Source organism: Habropoda laboriosa, unplaced genomic scaffold (assembly GCF_001263275.1).
Source record: "Habropoda laboriosa isolate 0110345459 unplaced genomic scaffold, ASM126327v1 scaffold90, whole genome shotgun sequence".
NCBI lineage: Eukaryota > Metazoa > Arthropoda > Insecta > Hymenoptera > Apidae > Habropoda > Habropoda laboriosa.
The window spans coordinates 1,782,217-1,803,903 of record NW_017100218.1 but is presented as its reverse complement, the minus strand read 5'-3'; the positions used below and the strand labels follow the sequence as shown (position 1 = coordinate 1,803,903).

The following is a 21,687-nucleotide window of genomic DNA, read 5'->3' as shown; positions in this document are numbered from 1 at the left end:
GATCCCCGTAATTGTTTACAATTATAAATAGATTAAATATTGCAACAGTATCTTAGATATGTAATAAAGACGTTATCATTGCTATTTAAAAGTTTAGAACGAAGTGAAAGCAGCTGTCCCGTCTAATTCTTCGAGAAAATGATTCATTTCTTCCACTTTTTAACTGAGAAAATCTTCGCAAAGGGTATTAGAGTACCTTCGCGAAGGTCTCGCAAAAGGGTATTAATACTCGATCAGCCGACTACTCACTAACGAACCCAGCAAAAGCAGATTTTTAAATTTCACGAAGCTGCACACCGAAGTTCACCAAGGAAGGATCGAAAATATCCTTCTCCTTCAGTCCCCGAATCTGTTTCTCGCGCGAACGAATAGTTAATTCCCAATTGACAAAACGATGTTCCGCTCGAACTGACCACGACAATCGCTAATTCGAGCAGAGATCAAAATCTCGCGCATGTTCGAACGAGTGGAAATCGCGAACGTTTAAACGCTTTAAAGAAAAGCCTGTTTCTCTCTCTCTCTTTCCGTTGGAAAAGATTCAAACGATTCCTCCGCGATGAAATCCGTAATTTCTACTCGATAAAGGAACCAAGCGAGAGGGACAGGAATGAAAAGGAAAAGATCGACGACGAAATTAACAAGGACAATCGCTTTTTCGTTGAACGAATTAAGAACGTTCCCGCGCGGAACAAAGGGGATTAAAAGTTAATAAAAACAAACGTAGCACAGGTGCATTAGCAAATCCCTCTAAAGCTACGCCGGACTCTCTTCTTTCCTCTCCACTTCGTCTTTTCCTCTGTCTATTTCACTGTTCTCCGTTCCACGCGTTTCACCGTTATTCCTGATTCCTCGGAAAAACGGTTAATCCGTCTTTTGTGCGACCATCCAGTCTCTGGACTCTGTCTGTCGGTGAAAAATAAAAGGAAAAGAGAGAAAGAAAGAATGGCAAGAGGAAAGAATAGAGAGAGAGAGAGAGAGAGAGGCGCGACACGCGGAAATGAAATAAGCGCGAGCACCACGTATGAATCCGGTATCGCGTTTCATTCCTCTGGTTCTCTCATATTTTCACTGTATGCAACAAGCGTTCCCCCCTCGGTGTCTCTACGCTCCAGTTCTCCAATTTTGATCCTTTTGCCTCCCCTCACCTCCGTCGAGGAAGAAATCACGCTTCGGCTGGTACGTCGCTCGCGATAAAAGTATAATTCGCGTTGTTATTCTTGTTGTCGGGTTGGCGCGTGTTCTCGGGGATTTAGAAATTGCCCGGTTTTCGCGGAACTCGACCGTCTTCGAAGTTAAATTGCACCTAGAAGACGGGGGATGGTGTGCTGCCTCTTCGTTCACCCTGTTTCTCAAACCCGAGTCTTCCTCTCGCTTCCGTGGCTGTCGTTACGAGAATTCTTGCGTTCGCGAACGAGAATTGAGGTGTTTCTGCCGTGTAAAACGAGTCATTGCCGCGCGAGATGAACCTTTTCTCGGTTTTACTGCCCTCGCAGAGAGTGTAGCGCTTTTCGTTGAGGCGAAGCTAGGGTGAAATGGAACGGGAGAAGTGGAGTGTTTGATTTCAACGATTGTTCTGCAGCTGGTTTCTTGTTTTTTTTTTTCTGTTTTGCTTTTCTCGCTTTGGTAGATTCGTGGATTAAACGATACTACGATTGAAGGATTTGCAAACAGGAATTGGTGAAAAAGTGTTGTAAAAATGGAGGCGTGTAATATAGAGTAACTTTTTCTTCTACTTTTTCACACATAGTTAACTATTTGGATAGATGCACCATCTTCTGTCGTATCGTTGGTATTAAGGAAATAAACGAGGCGAACTACGTTTAAATATTAAACAGTCGAGATTAAAGGGTTGAATATTTAAAAGTAGTAAAAATATTAAAGTAAAGGATTCTTTGCAATTTGTTTGAGTATCTTCAGAATTTTTCCTAATTTTCATTTTTAGAAAGTCTAACAATTTCTAACGTGTTAAGTGACATTTTTTCGTCGTAATTAATTACTACAAAACGCACACCTAGAAATATTCTCTCCATAAAAATCCCCGAAGAAAAGCATAGAAACAAGGGAACGTACCTCAATAGCAAGTGCTTGAACACCATCCCTAGCTGGTGCACCAGGTACATACACGTTCTCCTCGGACATCCAGAGCACCTTGGTGTATCTCGGCTCGGCGCAGAATTCGACGACAATATTCAGCAGTTCACCCTCTTTGGCCGTCACTGTTTGACTAGGTGGATGCACCATGGGTCGACCTGCAGCAAAAATTCGCAAACAACTCGGTTAACCCTCTGGTCGACGAGGCGTGTGTACGCGCTTCTTTCGTCAGTCATAAATCCACCCTTCGTTTCCGCCAGCATAACCCAACCCTCCCTCTCCCTCGTTCTCTGCGTTCAGGCTTGCACAGAGCTTTGTGTCTTGTTAACTACGAAAATATCTCGGCATGCAGCTAAACGACGTAATCTTCCGTAATTCCTGCTAAATTATATTGTCGTCGCGGCGCTTTTGGCGCGACGTTGAATTTCAATCTTAAGTGGGACTTTATTAAGATGATCGAACGGGAAACGTTCTAACGTAATAACCGAGTTGTTCCTTGGATACTTGGTAACGCGTTGAATTAAAAAGAAAATTGAAACACGACGTCGCAAAGAAAGTGTGAATTTTTGTATGAAAATTAAGAGATCGCCAGGCGCAATTTTAACGAGAAAGCTGTACGAAAACGTAGGAATGATAAATTGGACAGGTGTACGTGAAAATCTCATTTTCCAATTCGTTATAATAATTAATGTAATACGCATCTCCGGACGTAATTTCCGGAAATTTCGTACAAGTAGAGGGAAATATGCGTACAGAGCGAGGGTAATTGCATCTCCTTTTTAGCGATAGAACAGACTTGTTACCCGGAGCAAATTGTTTCTCGTTAAATCACCGGGCGAATGGATATTTTGCGTTAGGGCGGGTTATTAAAACCCTCGTGGATGCGTTCTACGGTCGAATCTAGCTACACGCCGAATATCGGTGTAATCGAATTTGGTTTTCGGTGGTCAATTTATTCCGCTTGGCAATCATGTCATAATGGCTGTTACAAACAATGAAAACGTTGATATGTTTATCGAGTTTATGCGCCACGCTGTAATCAGTGCGGTTGTTCACGTAATTTATCGCCAGGAGTATTCTCCCCGACCGTAATATCTACGCGCCTACATATACTCGTGATCTTTCATTTTCACCTCTCTCAACGATCTGATTTAACTTTAGAACCTTGGTTCGCCAATCCACGCCAATTATATCGCGCTAGAATCTAACTGTATCTCGCTGGATGACACAAAACCATTCGTTACTTTCGCTCGCGACACCATTCTTTATCCTTTTGATGAGACATCGATGCGAGTGCTCGCGGCAAATTCGCTCGACTCCATCCTCCCCCACGTGCCTTTATTTTCTACCGATTATTATTTACGACCGTTTTTTCGTGTTTACGAGTACGATCGGATCGCGAACGTTGGCGAGGGGCTTTTTTCGCTGCTACGCTCGCGACACAACCTTTGATTTACTCCTTTCCACGAGTTTCGTCAATCCCTAGGCGAACTACCGGGCGGTCCATTTAAATTTCCCCAGTTGAAAACCAACGAGTGGAATATTCGCGTTCTTTTGGACACTCTGTTTCCGAGGGAAACAAGTTTCGACGATTATTACAGCCGACGCGTGTGAAATTTCTCATGGTGGATAGCGCAAAAGTTTATCAAATCAGAGAAATATCACAGAAACTCGGAGTTTGTCGATAATTCTCATTAAAGATGAAATAGTCAAATCTGATCAAAAAGCGAAAAGATATTTTCTTCCAAACTTCTCACGAAACGATAATTCCCTACGCTTCAACTCACTGCTTTAAAAGTTTGCCTATTTCTCCATAGAATGCTCCATAATCCCATGCAAATAAAGGAAAAAGCGTAAAGTTTCGCGGAAGAAAAAAAATGCAAACGTGGGGAAAGGTGTTCCATCAATCATAATATCCACCCGTTCTGTATCGAATAAATCCAGAAAATTTACCCACAGGGGAGATATTTCACGTGTAAGGGCTAAACGGACCGCCCTGTATACTTTGTCGCGGCGTGACAATGTGGTCGCAGCCTGCAGATACGCAAAAGAGAAAGATGGATGGTCGAACGGATAGAAGAAGAGGGAACAGAGAGAGAGAGAGAGAGAGAGAGAGTTGGAAATCGTAGTCGGGGCTTCTCGATTTCAAAGCTTCAAGGCGATCGTGATTTCCACGACAGCTTCGTACCATGGTCTCGTCAAAATATCCATGTTGCTGGAGGCGTTAGCTCGACCCATAGCTGATTCGAAACGTTTGCCGAAAGGAAATACATTCGGAAATCGCGAATCGACGGGATCACGGCTAAAGGGTAACGATCCGATGCTGCCCGTCTGATTCACGTTTCAACGTTATCGCACGATGTTCCCACCCGATCATCCTTGTTTCAGCTTCTAATGCGAATTTTCACCCGGTGATCGTAGCAGATGCCTCGAGAGCAGAGTGTTTTTTACGATTTTTCCGAAAATTCCTGCCACGTGAGATGGTTTCTTTATGTAGCAGCGTGAAATTGCTGAACGAAGTTCGAAATGTGTATTTTTATTGTTATTATTTAGGTTCGCGAGTGTAGACTGGAGCAACCATTTTTTGGGAATTTAATCCTAACTGGTATATTTTTTTGTCGTATTTTTTCGATCGATATTGGAGGTTTTCTTCGAGTATTATTTCACAGATTCATATTTCATGCTAAAGGTAAGAAGTTTTCATTTTAAACGATTGAAATAGGTCACAGGAACAAGTTCAAATTTGAAGGATATTAATATTGGTTTTAAACAGCTCTTGAAAGAAGAAAATCGTGTTACAGAATTTTAAATAGAAAATGTAGAAAGATTGAACCTGCCATCTGTGACATTTTTTGCTCCGTGAATTTGCATTAGAATAATGTGAAAAGATTGCTGAAAAATATTACTGGCAGAAGTATTCTCTAAAAAATACTGACGTTAACAGTGACGATTCTTAAAACAACAAAGAAGAAGAAGCATAAAAATCACATTTATCCAGCATCGTAAAACAAAATTTCCTCAAAATCGCCAGAAATATTCTCTAAAAAATCCTGTCGTTAACAGTGAAGATTCTTAAACCGCAAAAATCACATTTATCCAACATCGTAAACCAAAATTTCCTCAAAATCGCCAGAAATATTCTCCAAAAAATCCTGTCCTTAACAATGAAGATTCTTAAACCAACAAAGAAAGGTGAAATCATAAAAGTCACATTTATCGATCGTTGCAAACCAAAATTTCCTCAAAATCGTCAGAAATATTCTCCAAAAAATCCTGTCCTTAACAATGAAGATTCTTAAACCAACAAAGAAAGGCAAAACCATAAAAATCCCATTTATCGATCAGCGTAAACCAAAATTTCCTCAAAATCACGTGGAAAAATCGAGCAGAATTTACCAGGAACGATCCACCGTAGAACAGTATTTCCACCGAAACGATCGAAACAGTGTTAACAAACTCTCGGTCCAGGATCGCACCACCGGAGGGCGATAACCGCAAAAGAGCAAGCAACCTTTGTGCAACCGTCCCGAATCCAATTCAACACGTTTCAATTCCTATTCACGGTGTCTTATCGAGACGATTGACGCATGAGACACCACCACCACCGCCACGGTCCGAGTTTCTCGATGTCATATTGTCAGCTTTGTTGCTGCACTTTGGCTAATTGAAGCGTGGATACCGGGGGCCGGTTAGCCGCGACGAATCCTTCTTCTCTTTCGCTCCTCCACTCATTCTAACGCGACCGATCCTTCCCTACTACTCCTCAGCGCCGCGCGCTCCTTTTAGCCGTTCTCATCTGCATGGATTTCCTGCTTCGTAAAGCAAGCTTTCTGACCCTGGTTGGCCCATCTGCAACGGTGAATAGAAGCGGAACAGTACACTCGGCCGTGGCTGCTCATGAATATTCCTACGACTGAAATTACTGGAATACCTTGGCTGTGCCTCTTGTTTCTGCGGCCAGGGTGAAAGCACACGGCTCTCCCCTCCGTCTGTGTCTTCGTTTTACTCTCGTCTGAATCTCTGTCCCAACTCTGCGCCCCTTCCCGATACCTACCTGTGCTTTTTTTTTTTCACTGTTTGGATACACCGTCTGACTCAGGTCTGGTTCGTTTTATCATACTTTTATTTCCTCTCGATTGAAATTACTTAGACGCCTGGCTCGGGTGAGATGGGAGGTTTTTGAGCAGTATTACGCTTTTTTGCGAAGATACTCATTTACGGTTTGGTGAATTGTGGTGAATTTTTATCGTAGCTTTTTCTGTGTTCAGATGTGAATACTTGTCAGTATGATACAATTATCTATGGTATTCGGTGCAGTAATATGCTGCGCGTTAGTTTCTAGCCTCCGAGAGATACTAATGTAGCGTAGTAAACTATTCCAGTGGTTTGCAAATCTATTTCGTCACGAAACCTTCGCAGAGTTTTCCAAAATTCGCTACATTTTACAGGGAATTCTCGCCACCGTGATTTAAAACTAAAGATAAATAATTTTGAAATAAAACTTGCGTCCCAAATACATTTTCGCTAAATTTTGTCAAAAGACACCTCATCTTGTGGAACTTAAGAATTTTTTCACAAAACCCCAACAAACACCGAGCTACCCAAATTTGCCTAAGTACAGAGTGCGAAAAAATTAACGGTCATGTGTTTTTTTTATCATTAATTTACACTCTTACACTCTCTTCTATAAATTGTCATTTATGCTCTTTTGCGTACGCCTCTAATTGCGCATTTTTCGTAACGTACCTCTGACTGTATTAAAATCGTCGCTCAGGTGTGTAAAACAACGTACGATTGAATGTAAGCAACGGCACGAAACAGTTCTCGTCTATTCTCCAGCAGCACGATGATTTTGGAAATCGACAGGGGGATTGATCCTTCGAGTGAGATCGAATAATTGGTTTTAATGAAACGCCGGAAAGTTAGTTCTTGTTACGCGACCGTATCGCGCGGCGCTACTCGAATTTGAAATTGAGTGCTGTCCAAACAGACGGCTTTTGCCGTTCCAGTTTGCACAGCTTCGGGATTAAATGAATTTTTCGAGCCACGGTTATTGTTGTGCCTTTGGTTACCCGGTATATACCTGTAGTTTCGTTTAACCCTGGGTTTACTTTGATGGAGCCTGATGGAAACTAAACGTCACAATTTTCACATTCTGTTATAGTTTTGCAATTGTAAAAATGTCTCTCAATTCGTAGCGTTTTATCAATTCCCCTCTTATCCTTCAATCCTTTCGCTACGGCAGATTTTAACGCGTAACGTGGGTGACTGAGGGTAATTTTTAGCCACGGCGGCAAATTTTCTTATTTTGGCCGTGTCGTTTGAAAATTTGGTTGATCAAGGCAGAAACGCGTAAAGGAAAAAAATAAGTAAAAATATCCGCAATTCTTCGCATTTTATCAATTTTAAATTCCCTTCTTATCCTTCACCCTTTCGCTGCGGTAGATTTTAACGCGTACCGTGGGTGACTGGCGGTAATTTTTTAACCACGGTTGCAAAATTTGTATTGCTTTAAAATTCGGATAAAGTTTAGTACTAAATTAAGGTGGAAGCGCACCGAAAGGCTCCAAAGTGTTCCACAAATTTTCGAAACGCCTGTAGGCGCCAACAGTAACGAAAGCTTCTAAAGAACGCAAGTAAAAAAAAAATGAAATTTTCCAAATCCTGAAAAATCGCAGAAATTCGTCCGACTAACCTGCAGATAAAAATGTTGGAAGAAAAAAAAAGAAGAATAAAACTCGGCTAATAACGCAGCTTAGGTGAACTTGTTCCGTGATCCCTTCACGGTTACCTAATTCGTTGGTTCGTTCGTTGGTTACTACTCAATTCCATCGCAGCGTTCGTTCAATTATACAAATGAAATAACCGTCTGATAGTTTCTGAACTTGAAGTTCCGGATGGCGGAACAAAGCTGGCTTAATGCTGGCATTAATTTTAATTGAAACGATTAATGAAATCAACGACGGTGAGTTGAAAACGTGGGCTTCGAATGGGATCAGAGCTAATTTCAGGACGATGCTCTTGAGGTCCGAAATGCAATTTACCATTGCAAGCTCGAACGTGCATTTGCGGGAAATGTAAATGCGTTCGCGAAACTGTCGTGTAAAATTTCCGAATAGTTTCACTGTCTCTCTTTCTCCTCTTCGTCTCTCCGCTCGATTCGTACGCTCCAAGTTCGCGCTTGGCCCCGAGTTAATCTTAAAATCTGAAATAAACCATTCGTTCTTCATTTTTTTCTTCTCTTCTTCCTCTCTCTCTCTCTCTCTTTCCCCTCTGGATAATTCTTGGGGTAGTCGCGAACGCGAACGAGGACGTAAAAAGAAGCTGAAAGGAACTGCCGGTCGTTTCGCTGAATTTTTTATACGTTCCACGCTCAGCAGGGCGCACGTGACACACATGTGACTCCATGCATTATGCAAAACGTTATTAAGAATGTGAAGAAACTGCAGATCTTCCGTGTTCTAATTATAATTTAAACCACTCCCCATGAATAACTGAACTTAGAAGGAATAAATTGAATGCCAGCGTAGAGGCCCTTTATCTTAGGGATCGTGAATTAGAAACGCCGTCGTTGGACACTTCTCCCTGTCGGGCCTCGTTCCTTCCCGGGAAACTTCACCGTGGGATATATTCTTCCCTCTTCATATTTTTACACGTTATACCACGATCTTTGAATATCCTTTTTTTTCAAAAGCTTAACGCTCGTGCGAGTGTCTTGCACAATTAATCCGGGAGAAAGTGCAATTTTGTTGAATTTTCTTTCACTTTCCGTATTCCGCTGTCGTTTCCATTTTACGGCAAAAATGTAAGTTACGGTACTACAAATAAACGGGAAACTTATTTCTACACGCCTGAGAGATAATTAAAAAAATACGAAATTGAGCGTTTTTGGCGCACGAAGTTGAGAGGAAAATTCCATCAGCTTTACATTGTGTAAATTACTCGAGACAGTTTAGATTAAATTCGTCGTTCTATTTGTTTTCTATTCGAACAACACCAAGTGACTATAAAATTCAATTACTTTAAACACCGCGAGATCGTACGGTTCAGCTGGCTGGCCAGGTTCTCGAAAAAGAGTAAACTGGAAAAACCGTGGAAAGGGTGACGCGAGTTCAATTATACGCGAAACAAAAAGCTGTTGCACGTGGGGACAAAGTGGAGGAAAATCGCTCTCGCACGTCGTTATTTTCTCCATCGAGAACGGGCTAATTATCGGTCGATTAACGATTGTAAAGCGAAAAAAGGGGGCGGAGAGAAGAAAACATCGAGAAGACGCAGGGCAACGAGAGCGGGGGAAGCGGGGAGAGCCACCGTCCGGAAGAAAAACGGATAAAAATCCTCGGTCGAATTCCGCGGCCGGGACGACTTCCGGAACGAGCCGCGTTCCCGAAAAGCACCTCTTAGCATGTTAAATGAGCCGTGGGCAATGGCTGCGACGGCCACGGTGATTCATTTCTGGCGGCATCGTGGAAAAAGTTTCGACAAGAACGACCACCGTCACGGTAACCAATCCCTTCGACTCGACGACTCTCGCGTGCCGTACTTTGTTCCATCGAAAGTTCGATCTCCTTTCGAAAACTTCCCCTCCCCTCCGGCGAACCTGTTCCCCGACTTTTCCCAGTTTCTCCATTTTTCTCGCCGCGATTAACGACCGTACATTTCGTCTGTTTTCATTGCGGAAATGCATTATGCAGTAGTTCATACGTTATCATTTCTTCGAGTGATAAAACTGTGTTGTTATCGTTGCCGAGCAACGATACGTTTAATACTATTTGGGTTTCATCGGGGTTTATTTAATCAAACGCGAATTATGGATGATAATACGTCGAATATGATGAAACGTTAAATAAATAATGTGTAACTGGGGAAACGAGTACACGCGGATCAATAGCGTAGAAGCTGTGAAACAACTAACTGCTTTTCAGCAGTTTCGACGTTTTCGAGTGTCGTGAAGAGACAGGGCAAAAGTGTAGGTAAAAAAGAAGAGAAAGTACTTGGCAACGAAAAAATTCGGAAAAACTGTGTCCGTTCGAATTCGCGCGAGCCACATGTGAACTTTCAAGGCTACGCGTGCTCGAACCGAGGGCCCTTCAACGTAACGAGATAAAAGGAAAAAAGCTGCAAAACGATAAAAGAGAGAAAGTTCGGAAAGTGAAAGTTTCCAGGGGTAGAGAGAGAAAAAAAGAAAGAAAAATGCTTGTCGCGAGTACGCGGCGACGTTAACTCTGCGACTATCCGCAATTTTAATCGCGGTTACTTTCGGAGAACTTCAACTTGGAAAATTCGACGAACTTCGAGATGAAAAAATTCGACGATCGCGAGTAGGTACTCGAAACAAGAGAATCTCGAGAATTTGTTTACACAGCGTGACACAAGGAATTCTACCGTATGAAATTCTTCGTCCGACGCGTAATTTTATAATGCAGAGAGAGAGAGAGAGGGGGGAAGAGAGAAGAAAGGAGGAAAATGAAAAAGCAACGGACGAATACAGAGAGCGGAGCGCGTGAACATTTCCCACTCGGAGGCGTCAAAGCTTTCAGCATTGAAAAGGTGAATGATTTTCTAACCCAATACACGCTGCGCTGTATTTTCCGGTTTAATTTGAAGGCCTGTTTTCTTGCGGGCCGAAACGCGTTCAACCATACCGATCGAAGAATCGTTCGTTTAATTACGCGCTATTAATTTGAACAACGATTTCCGCCGCAGAACAGGAGGCGGTGGGTAGAGGCAGAGACCGTGATAAAATCTCTGTTCCCGTTTCATATCATTACCGGTAATTTTGCAAATTGCGTCGCATTTTTCCAGTCCCGGGTCACTGTTAAATATTCCCTGATTAATTGCCGGGGCGTACGCGTAATAATGCATTTTTTTAATTAGCCCCTCCCTCCCCTACACAAAGAGGCGTTACCGTTAATTAAACAGTTTTTACGTAATATACAGGGATCTGTTTCTCATTAGTATCGTGTATTAAAAAGCTACGGCGAGATTCTGTAGCATTGCGATTGCATTTCGTCGAAGACATTTCTATCCGTTGATCTCGTCTGACTATGCGTAGACTGCTTCTACTTGGGCCGCTCGAATAGCCGTTTTACTACTTGACACTTGAGAATTACTCAGCACTGAGTATTCTACTCGAAGTAATTTTTATTTCTTATTATTTACGCTAGAATTACAGATTGAATAATGACAAAGGAAGATAGAAACAGATGAAAAATAATGAAAATAAAAATGGAGGAAATAAGAAATGAAATTACCCAAGACGTTCCGCTATTTAAAATTTAAAAACTACGCAGCACTGGTTCTCTTATTCCAAGCAATTTTCATTCATTCTACTAGAATTACAAATTGGACAGTGGTAAAAAAATAGAAGCAGATGAAAAAGAAACAAATGAAATTACTCAAGACGTTCCACTACTTGAAACTTGAGAATTATGCAGCACTGGTTCTCCTATTCCAAGTAATTTTCATTTATCATACTAGAATTACAAATTGAACAGTGATAAAAGAAATAGAAACAGCTGAAAAAAAAAAGAAAATAAAAATAAAATTTTTTAACCTAAGAAATAAAATTACTAATTTTTTAACAATCTGCAAGAAAATTTCTTTTACCGGCAATCACGCGTCACAAAGTGCAAAGAATGCCGGGCGATCTGTATCCGCGTATCGTCGAAAATATTCACATCGAGCGGTGTCGTCTGACTATACACTGATCGTTTCTACTTGGCGGTCGGAATTTTTCGGCGATAACAGAGGAACGTGCAGAGTACGGACGATCGAGGCGTGTTTGATGCGACAGCGTCACGTTCCACTTTCGAAAACGCTATTCGATTCAAAAGCAATCTGTGCGTGAAATTGGCAGCGAGAGGGTGAGCAACGCGGACGTACGGACGGCCGGCCGGACAGACGATGAAACGAATTACTTCTGCGCCGGCCTGGCCTGCCCAGGCACCGTAACAGCTTGCTAATTAATCGATTAATTTCCAATCTCGGGATCAGATGCGTAAGTGCACTCTCTCCCCTCTACAACTCTCGTTCGCTTCCACTCGCTTTGTGTCATAATAGGGACGTGTCTTTGACCGGTGTAATTCCATAACATTTGCTCGATTAACTATGAGAGCGGAGAGATCCATGGAGTCCCGTCGATGAGAAAATCTTGGACGATGATGCGCAACGGTACACGAGAAATAACACAGACTACTCGTTACGTTTCATCAATGTGACTGTTGCTTTTCTTCTCGTGTATTGTTTAATCTTTCGAGAGAGAGAGAAATAGGAATTCTAGGAAGTTGTACGTACCCTGAAACGTCGCCTTAAGCGAAGCGCAGTTATTTTCACAAATAAACGTATCGAGGACTCGAGTGATTCCAAGTGTTGACAAGTTTCATCCGGAAATTTCCATCTTAATTCTACTTTCCTCTCGAGAATTCCCTGAGATCTACAAATTTAGACAAAAGCACGGTCCAGAATAATACGAATAAAATTGTGAAGGAAGATCCGAAGGAGGAGGAGGAGAAGGGAAGAAGAGATGATGAATGGACGACCCCTATTTTTCGTTCCAAGAATGATTTTGAAGCGGAGAACGAGGGCAGTGTCGGTCATCAACAACGCGAACCCGTTGCAACAAGGTTCCATTCGATGGGAAAATATGCATAATTTCCTAAGGAGAGTATACATCAGTGTCGGTTTCTCAAGAGATGCAGAGTATCGAAAAAGACCCTCGAAGGATGTTCCCGTATTGTATCTTATTCCTCGAATGAGAGAAAGAGAAATGATAGAGGGGTGGGTGGGTTGGAAAGGGTGTAGTAGGCGAGATTGCTCCTCCGGGAGGAACGATATATCCCGGAAAGTTCTGACATTATCCGCGCAAGGATTCACTTGGTTACGTGTACCTCAACGCGATAAGAATCAACGCCCCATTCAAAACGCGCGCGATAATGTTCGCAGGACGACGCTATTGTTTCTCGGGCTCGGAGACCTAGACCGCAGTTATCTCCGCATTGTTCTCGATATTCATTAAAACACTTGCACCTTTAACGTCCGGAGATTCAGACTGTCGCGCACGGACCAAGTTGCCTGTCCCCTTATAAAAGCCCGGCCCTCTAATTGTACGCGTTTTTCAGCGCGTTGCGAACGAGAATCCGGGAAACTGGGTCGAACAGATTGAATTACGATACTGCTTCAGCGATCTGGTCACGTGATTTTATTCAGAAATTTGCGGAATTAGGTTGGCTGACTTTACGATTACGGGCTGGGGATGGTGGATGATCGAGGAGAGCTTTGTGAGCTGTTTAAGAGGTTGCAGAATTAGACTTAGGTATGTGTAACCATTAACGAAAATTATTGTTCTTCGTTCAGAGAATCAAAATATTGACTATTTCTTAAAAAGCCTTTTATGACGATTATGACCGGTCCAATAAAGAATTTATCAAAGGTTTGTTAGAAAGTACGATATAATCATCTACAATTTTTGAAATAACAAAATTGAATATTTTTTTCATATTCGAAGTTGTGCAAAAATTGTCTTTAACCGGATAGCTGTTTTTGACGAGTATACTTGTCATGAAGAAATGGCAATATTTTGTGTTACGACGAGTATACTCGTCATGCGTAAAAAGTAGTTACAATTTGCTGTTTAAATTGCAATTTTAGTGAAAACTAAAACATATTAAACTATTACTACTCTGCTTTTTACTTTTTTTTTAATTTTTATGTTTTATTTTCAAACAAATCTCTTTTACACACATTCATCACCTAAGGACAGTTACCGAAAAGCCCTGTTAGTAATAAAATTCAAAAATAAAACAGTCATTTCGATACAACTTAATTCTACATTATAACAGCCACACATACTCTGCGTTTGACGAGTATACTCGTCGTCGCTTACTTTTGGCGACACACTTTCCAAAGAGGTCGCAACAGCTGACTGGCTAAAACGAGACAAAGAGACATTTCTACGAAGACTGTTTTTAGCATGGAAACAACATCTTTTTTGCCGATAAGAATTTCAAAAATCTCTATTCCATTGGTTTAAGCTTCCCGGCACGTCGTGAAAGTCTAGTTTACAGGGGAACGATGGGCCAACGGGAGGCGTAGCCATCACCCACGGGTAAACGCGGGGGCACGGAGACGAGTAGAAAGACAAATTGGGGGCTAGCTGGACCCTCGAGCTTTCAATTTGTCCTAAGTTAACACCGCCACCGTCCGTTGGTATCGTCGGGTCCGGTAGCTTTTGGGATTTGCGTTTTTCTTTCGCCCTGGCAACCGAAACGATATGCCCGCGTGCCCACGGCAAAGGGGGAACTTACTTTGCGGAGAGGAGCAACTCCCCACGGAGAAAAGGGTTAATTTGCAATTTTACCGGTGGGACAAGTTTACTCGGGTTGCAGCTTCTTCGTTTAAAGTGACTCCTTCCTAACGTGACAAGCAACCGCATTCTGTTGGACGTGGAGTATTAAGAGGAAAGAGCTTAAGGATCGCGGAGCAGATACTGCCAATCGTGTCTAGTAGAAAAATTCACATTGTAAGGAGAACGTAGGATAAGAAATTTTTTGGGTTTTGCCTCTATGACGTTATTTAAAATAGTTTAATTAAAGGGACATTCTGAAGGGAATGAGAAAATGCTGTCAATTGTGTTCGATACAAAATTTACATGGAGGTGAGATTATAGGTTGAAGAATTGCTATCATCAGGTATCACAGAATCCAGAAGAATGTGGAATTAAGTGAGTGGTATTATTTGAGGCTTCCGGGTGTAAGCCGTGTCATCTTTTTTTCTAATTGATCGATCAATTAAACACTGATTGGTCGAATCACTGATCCGGAAACATGAACACAGGTACTTATAGGAGTGAACACCCAGACGTACACTTATCGGTACGTCTCCAGATCCTGATGAAGCTAGCTGCAACGCTGGCGGAACGTCGGAATGTCAATTCTTTTGGACACGGCTTACACCCGGAAGCCTCAAACAATACCACTCATATCGATCCGGGCCGTGAAAGTCTCAAAGCTCTAATGTGAAATTAAGACAGAAAAGTGTCTCGAAGAAATAGAAAAGTTAAAGAAGGAAACGAGACATCGAATCATAAAGAATGTACACGTCAAAGATGCAAATGAAGGAACATCAAACTTTATGAAGCAGATAATTCACGCCACCAATCCAAATTAACTCAATTACAATAGAATCTGAAAACCAAAAAGGAAGAACCTATATAACAAGAACGAATCAATGTGCACCAAACGAGAACGTAGAATTATAAAGTACCCTTTTCCACTAAATTAGACAGAAACAATACAGCCAACTGCTTATACAACAAAATCATAGTACTTTCTCGAAAAAGAACGGAACTTCTTTCTCCCAGAATCACTTATTTCCCATTTCCCTTCCCCATCTTCTATTTCCCCAACCAGTAATTGCAACCTTCCCTTTTATCATCCCCCACAAACGTGTTTTCGTCATCGCAACAATTTTTTCACTCGTCTCGTCGCGACAAGATCGTCGCCGCGAAATTCGCGCATTGTTCGACGTTCGACGGCTTGCAATTCTCGTCGTTGCGAGGATCCTGGCTCGTAGACGAACGCGTCGAAAGTATCCTCGCGCAGCGGAGAACGTTTTTTCCCCTTGGTTGCGCCGCTATCAATTCCACTTCCGTCCGTATCCCGCCGGTTGTTACCTCGTACATTTACAAAAGGGCGCAGTTTCTCTCTTCCACGTCGTTGCCTCTCCCTCTTTCCTCCTTCTCTCTCCTCTCGTCCTTTGTTTCTCCTTTTCACGGTTCTCCACTCTCTCTCGCTCTTTCTATCCACCTCTTTGCCTGTTGTTTCCCTTTTTTCTTTCCCTCCTCCACCTCTTCTTCGCAGCGACGATTAATCGAAAGCTCGCCAGTCAGTCGAGTTTCGAACTGCAAAGGGCGGAATCTCGCGTAACGAGGAAAAATACTCGCGGCGCTCGTTTTGCACGACGAGTTGTCGGCTCGAATCGAAGGAACCGCTCGTTTCTCCCTGCGAGAAAAATTACACCCATCCTCGTTTCTTCTCCCCCTTTCTTCCTCGCTGTTGCTCCTCTCTTTTCTTTCAAGCGAGTTCCGACACAGTGGAACCGCGAGGATCGTTCTTAATCGTCCCTCGTTTAGAAGGATCGCGCTTGAATTTCGATCCGTGCCCGGGGATTTATCGCGCGGAGGTTAGCGCGTACGTAATTCTCCGGCAGCAACACCGTTACGGGTGAGACTCTAATTTTAGCGAACGTTTAATACAAGCTCGTGTGTCTTGCACCGCCGACGACGACGCGTTCTCCGAGATGAATCTCGCTAAGATCGTCTTGTTCTCCTTGTACACGAGGTAAACGAAATTTTGCCGAACAACGGAGGAAATTGGATTTTACCCAGGAATTTCTAAAATGGTTTTTCAAACTGAAGATTTCCCACCAACAACACCGCAGAATGTATTATTTCGTGGATGAAAGAGTAATCTTGTTGGGTGAAATTTCGACGAAGCCGTTGTTCGGTCAATACGGACACTCGTGAAAAATTCGAGATAACGAGTGGGGTATTGCTGGTATCGCGCTATTTGCATTTCGTCGAGCATTAATACACGTATGTGTGCCGAGCAACATATGAAACGTCGGATAATATTTGGCAGTAATATTTCCAATGCGAAATAATATCGTATAATTGAATACAGTTCGCGTTGATTGCCCTAGTGAATATAAACTTTCCTTTGATACTATACTCTGGTCACTATTTCATCGCGACCGATGGCTCCTCGAATTTCTGTCAAGTAAACAAGCACCGATCGTCGCCAGCTGACAATATTCATACGAAATTACAATATTCTCTCGTTCTCTCCTCCCCCTCCCAATCAAAGAGATCGTCGGAAACGAAAAAAATAAACAGTGAAATAACTCTAGGGAGAAATGAAAATTCGGGAAATCTTTCTTTGCTCTCCATCTTCAAACGGTCGATTAATTCGGGAATCGCGAAGCTGTTTGCATAGCTATCGGGGAGCGTCGTCTCGTTCACAATGCAAGGGAAGAAAGATGAAAGGGGTAGGCGTCGCGGCGAAGACACGAAGTGCCCGCAGTGCCTCTGGAAGAAGAAGCCTTAACCGCATTTCCTGTCCCATTTTCGGGTAGTGCCCCACATCGTGGAAAGCTACAAAAGCCGATTCCACGGAAATAAACCGCCAGAAGGCTGACTAAGCCGTCAGAAAGAAAGGAATCGGAGACTGGGGTGGCGGCGGCGGGGCAACGGCTGTGGCGTTCGTGTTGGTGGCGGTGGTTGGAACTTTTTAACTTTACCACCGTCGCGAAAATCTGACCTCCTTTTTTCCCCCTCCCCCCTCCCTCTCTTTTCATCGTGGCCGCTGGAAAATCCAGGAGAAATCAATCGGGGAAGAGAACAGACCGCGTCGTGATCCTTCAGACATGTTAACGCCGATAGAGGCTTGAAAAGGGGAGTATAAAGGGAGAGGAAAAAGTCATTAAACGAATGACCGGATGAAGTAGATCTTTGACGAAGTCGTTTCCGACGCGGACTGCGGGAGAAAAATTTTTGAAAATTTTGTTACACTTGATAGCGTGGATTTTTGAACGATTCGTGTAATTAGAATTGAGATTGAGATATGTCAGGGTATACTTGGCAATATTTCTCAATCAACAGAGAGGCTTCGATCAAGGTGTAATTTACATCGCAAGTTCGTTTTACTTGACGAACAAGAGTTGCACACAATAGGAGGTACAATGGAACGTTCGAACAAGGGATTGAACGTTTCGCAGATGCAATCTGAGTCTATCTACTCTTTTCCAAGATTTCTGCAAAGGCACTGTCCACTCTCTCTCTCTTCGAGATAGAGAGAGAGAGACTTTGTAATTGACTCGGAAGTGGCTTAATCGTGTAGATAAGAAACTAATTCTCCGATCGTTCTAACATCCACGCTCGATAACTGTAATATCTCCTCTAATTTCCTAGAGCAATACAGAAAAAAAATCGCCCGTCGGAACGAATCGTACGGTAAATAGAAAGAAATTCCCATCAACGCGAGGGAGTCTTTGAAAGCCGCTTCTATTAACGTATTCCCGGCACCTGGCTCGAAACCATCTTAACACTCGATGCGACGCTAATGCGTTAATTGACTTTTATGCGATGCGTGCACCGTCGCGCGCAGGGTTTAAAGATAATTTCCCATTATTCCTGCTTTAGGGTGAGCGCCGCCTCACCGTGCACGCAGGATATATACGGGAGGACGCGCATTAATGAACCGACGTAAATCCAAGGGGCGCTAGGAATGCTGAAGCGAGAAGAGAGGCAAGAATCTCCCCCTAGAGTAGACAGGGGAAATATCGTTGAAAGGAAAAGAAGAAGAAGAAGACGAAGGGAGAAAAAGAGAGAGAGAGAGGAGACTGTCCTGTGGAATTCCATGTCGCGTGATTACCGGCGAATTAACGAGCGTCTCTGAGATTTATCTCGCAATTTGGATCGAATAGGTCCACGGCTCGTTGCCTGCTTATCGTTCAGTCGAACTTTTATATCATCGATGTGCTCGGTCAGCTCGACTGGCCAATGAGAAGCGCATACGCTGGCTTCGTGTGGGGGGGTGAAGATGTACGATTCGGTCGGTCTTGCTTTTCGATTCGACGTATTTACCCGGGGAAATGAGATTGGGGAGTCGCGAGAATGGTGTACGCGTGAATGCGTGTATTGCAAAAGTGATTTCTTTTACGACGGAACGTGGAATTTCAGGCTTAGCTGAAGTATCCTTGAGGGAAACTCTGTGTGAGTTGAGGTGGGGGAATTGGGGTTGGATTTATTTTATTGTTGTGTTTGTGGTAACGATGAGTAATCGCGAGGGTTGGAATTTCAGTGCAAATATTTTTCAGAGAATTCAAGAGTGACAAATACGGAAAAATTGTAAAAATTGATGTTCTCTAGAGATGGATCGAGAAATTGGAACTAAATTTACTTTATTCGTGTCTATGATAAAATTTGAGAGTCTTGAGGATTCGAATTTGAGTGCAAATATTTTTAAAGAAATTCAAGAGTGACAAATATGAAAAAGTGGAAAAAATTGACGTCTTCTAGAGACGGACCAAGAAATTGGAACTAAATTTACTTTATTCGTGTCTATGATAAAATTTGAATTTTCCAAAAGAATTCAAGCATGCCAAATATGAAAAATAAAAAATTAGAAAAAACATTGTCTTCCTTATACTTGACTTCATAAAATATTCCAGAGCACTTTGGAAGTGACGTGGTGCAAACGATTACTCGCCAAGTGGGTAACAAAAATATATTTATTTAAACGTAATGCTTAAACTAATTTCAAATGTACTATGTGATGCGCGTGCAGAGAATGCCTACGAGAAAAGGCCTCGTGCCTTTTTCGGGGCTCCCTTAAGTAGCCCCTCTTCCCTGGGAAAGTCCCAGGAAGCGGGGGCGCGGGCCTGCATTGCCGAGGCAATACTCTCGTCCTCGAGGACGAAGAAACTCGGAGATGTTTGGAAAAACATCTCTCGATTCTTCGCTTCGAGGGCCAAGAGTCGCCAAGCCTGAGTGCGTGGCCCCCCCGTGGTGGTCGTCACAGTACTTAAAAGCCTTATCAATTTTCCTCTACGTAACGCACCTACACAGAAACTGTCTCCAAAGTCGAAATCCCGTGAGAATACATAAATAAGAAAAGTGTGTTATAATCTAGAAACCCGGTGATTTTTCCAGCGATATTTCGCTGACTGGCTCGTTCTCAATCAGAATCCCGCGCGGTACGTAAGATCGGGGCAGATTATAAGAACGCTTTAAAATTTGCATCAAACTCCGAGGAATTACGCGATGTTAAAACGATAATTGAAATTGGATACGGTAACGTGGATGGGCGAAGGGTGGCGAGGAAAAGGGCTCGGTTAATAAAGCCAATTACGGGATGATTCGAAAGAGGTAGAAAGGAAGAGATTCCGCCGCGGCGCGGCGGATACAGAGAGGCCAGCAATTTTCCTGTTTCCCCTCTATTCATAGGATTCACCGGCACGCGAAGAAAGGATGAAATTGCTGCTCAAAATTCTATTTGAACCGGCCGAAATTCATTCCGCCACTTCAAACATTCATTTCCTCGTGCAACCGTTCGAAGGTAAACGGCTGATGTACGAAAATTCGAGCAACAAACGGGGAGAGAGAAAGGAGACGCGGAGAGAGAAAGACGTTTGAAATTTCAAGCGTCGTGCATCTTCCTGAAATTCTCAACTTCAACATTATCCGCGATATCTTGTTTCCGATGTTGGTGTAATTGCGTTCGACTTTTCATTGAAATTTTAATCAAGAAAAGACGTAATTCAATTGATCCTCCCCCTCTTCTAGATTCGATTACAAAGTAAAAGACGCAACAAAACTGTTCATCCCTCAATTTTCCAACGAATTTTTCACTCGTTCGAGTTAATTAACCGATAGCTTTCTCTCAAGGGACTTCTGTTTCACGAACGTTCTAACAAAACCGGAATCATCGATGATATATTTGCGCTCAAATACCAGCGTCATAATTACGCTCGTTAATTATTCAGGCAAATTAAACATAGTTAAACGGCCGTGTGTAAATGAAACGGGATTATTTATACACGATTGAATTCATAATTCCATTTTTTCTCCGGGCAGAACGCGTTATTAATTGCTCGTGAGTTTCATAGAGATTATCTCTTCTCCTTTTTGTTCTTTCTTTCTTTTTGCAAACAATAGTGTAGGCATTTCGGAACGAGTGACAAACACCAGACCCGAGTACCCATCGGTTCGGCCCAACGAAATAAACTACTTTGCACGACATCCTGATTAGAGTAAAGTTCATTAGACCACCTCCTACAATAGGAAACAGGTGGAGTAAAGAGGGAGAGGTGATCTAGAACGATTTTCAGTTTTATTACAACGCCGTGTCTACGAACCACTTTCAGAACACGATCTGATCCGATCGGCTTTGGTATCGCTTTCGAGGATAAAGGTGTCGCCGGACAGAGACGTAAGAAGGGAAGGAAAACAAGTCCCTCGGGGCGATATGTCGTTCTTCCGGCTATCGCGTCCAGCTTTCTCCGGCGAGTTTCGTAGATCGAGGAAGGTAGGGAGAAAGAAACGGGAGGATACAGGTGGGGCCTTGGCTAAGACGAATTATTGGAATGCCAGAAATATTTCTTTCGGGATTCCTTCCGCCTCCGGGCGCACGGGAACGTTTATCGCGGAGGAACGTTAATGCGTTGTTGCGGGAGAGCGTCCATCGGGAACGACCCGGGGTATTCGATGTTTGGTCAACGGGCCAGAACGATCGGCCGTTTTAAAGGGACGTTAAACGAACGAATACATATAATGGAACGTGCCCGCGAAATATGGCCGTGTCGATAGCGTGAAATTACGCTCAGCTTTAAAGTGATACATTTGCCGTGCGGTTCTCCTCGTTTTTCTCCTTTTTTAGTTTCCGCTTTTTACCGCGACCAGAGGATTGCCAATGGAACGCATTATGCACGGTTGAGTAAACGTTGTTTGCAGAGGTTTCTTTTTTTTCGGGGGAGGGGGAAAATTGCTGGAGAATTTTGCGTTTGAAACGAGGCTTTGTTTAACGTTGTCTGAGCAAA

At 42.9% G+C, this 21,687-nt stretch overlaps 1 protein-coding gene across 1 annotated transcript in view; it reads right to left on the bottom strand.

Annotated features, from left to right (window-relative positions):
- Window positions 1-21,687, bottom strand: part of LOC108570898 (hemicentin-2) — a 378,548-nt gene that overhangs the window by 7,153 nt on the left and 349,708 nt on the right. Inside the window, exon 9 of the mRNA XM_017932826.1 lies at window positions 2,071-2,249. Within this exon, the coding sequence (XP_017788315.1) occupies window positions 2,071-2,249 (179 nt within the window). The remainder of the gene's footprint in view (window positions 1-2,070; window positions 2,250-21,687) is intronic.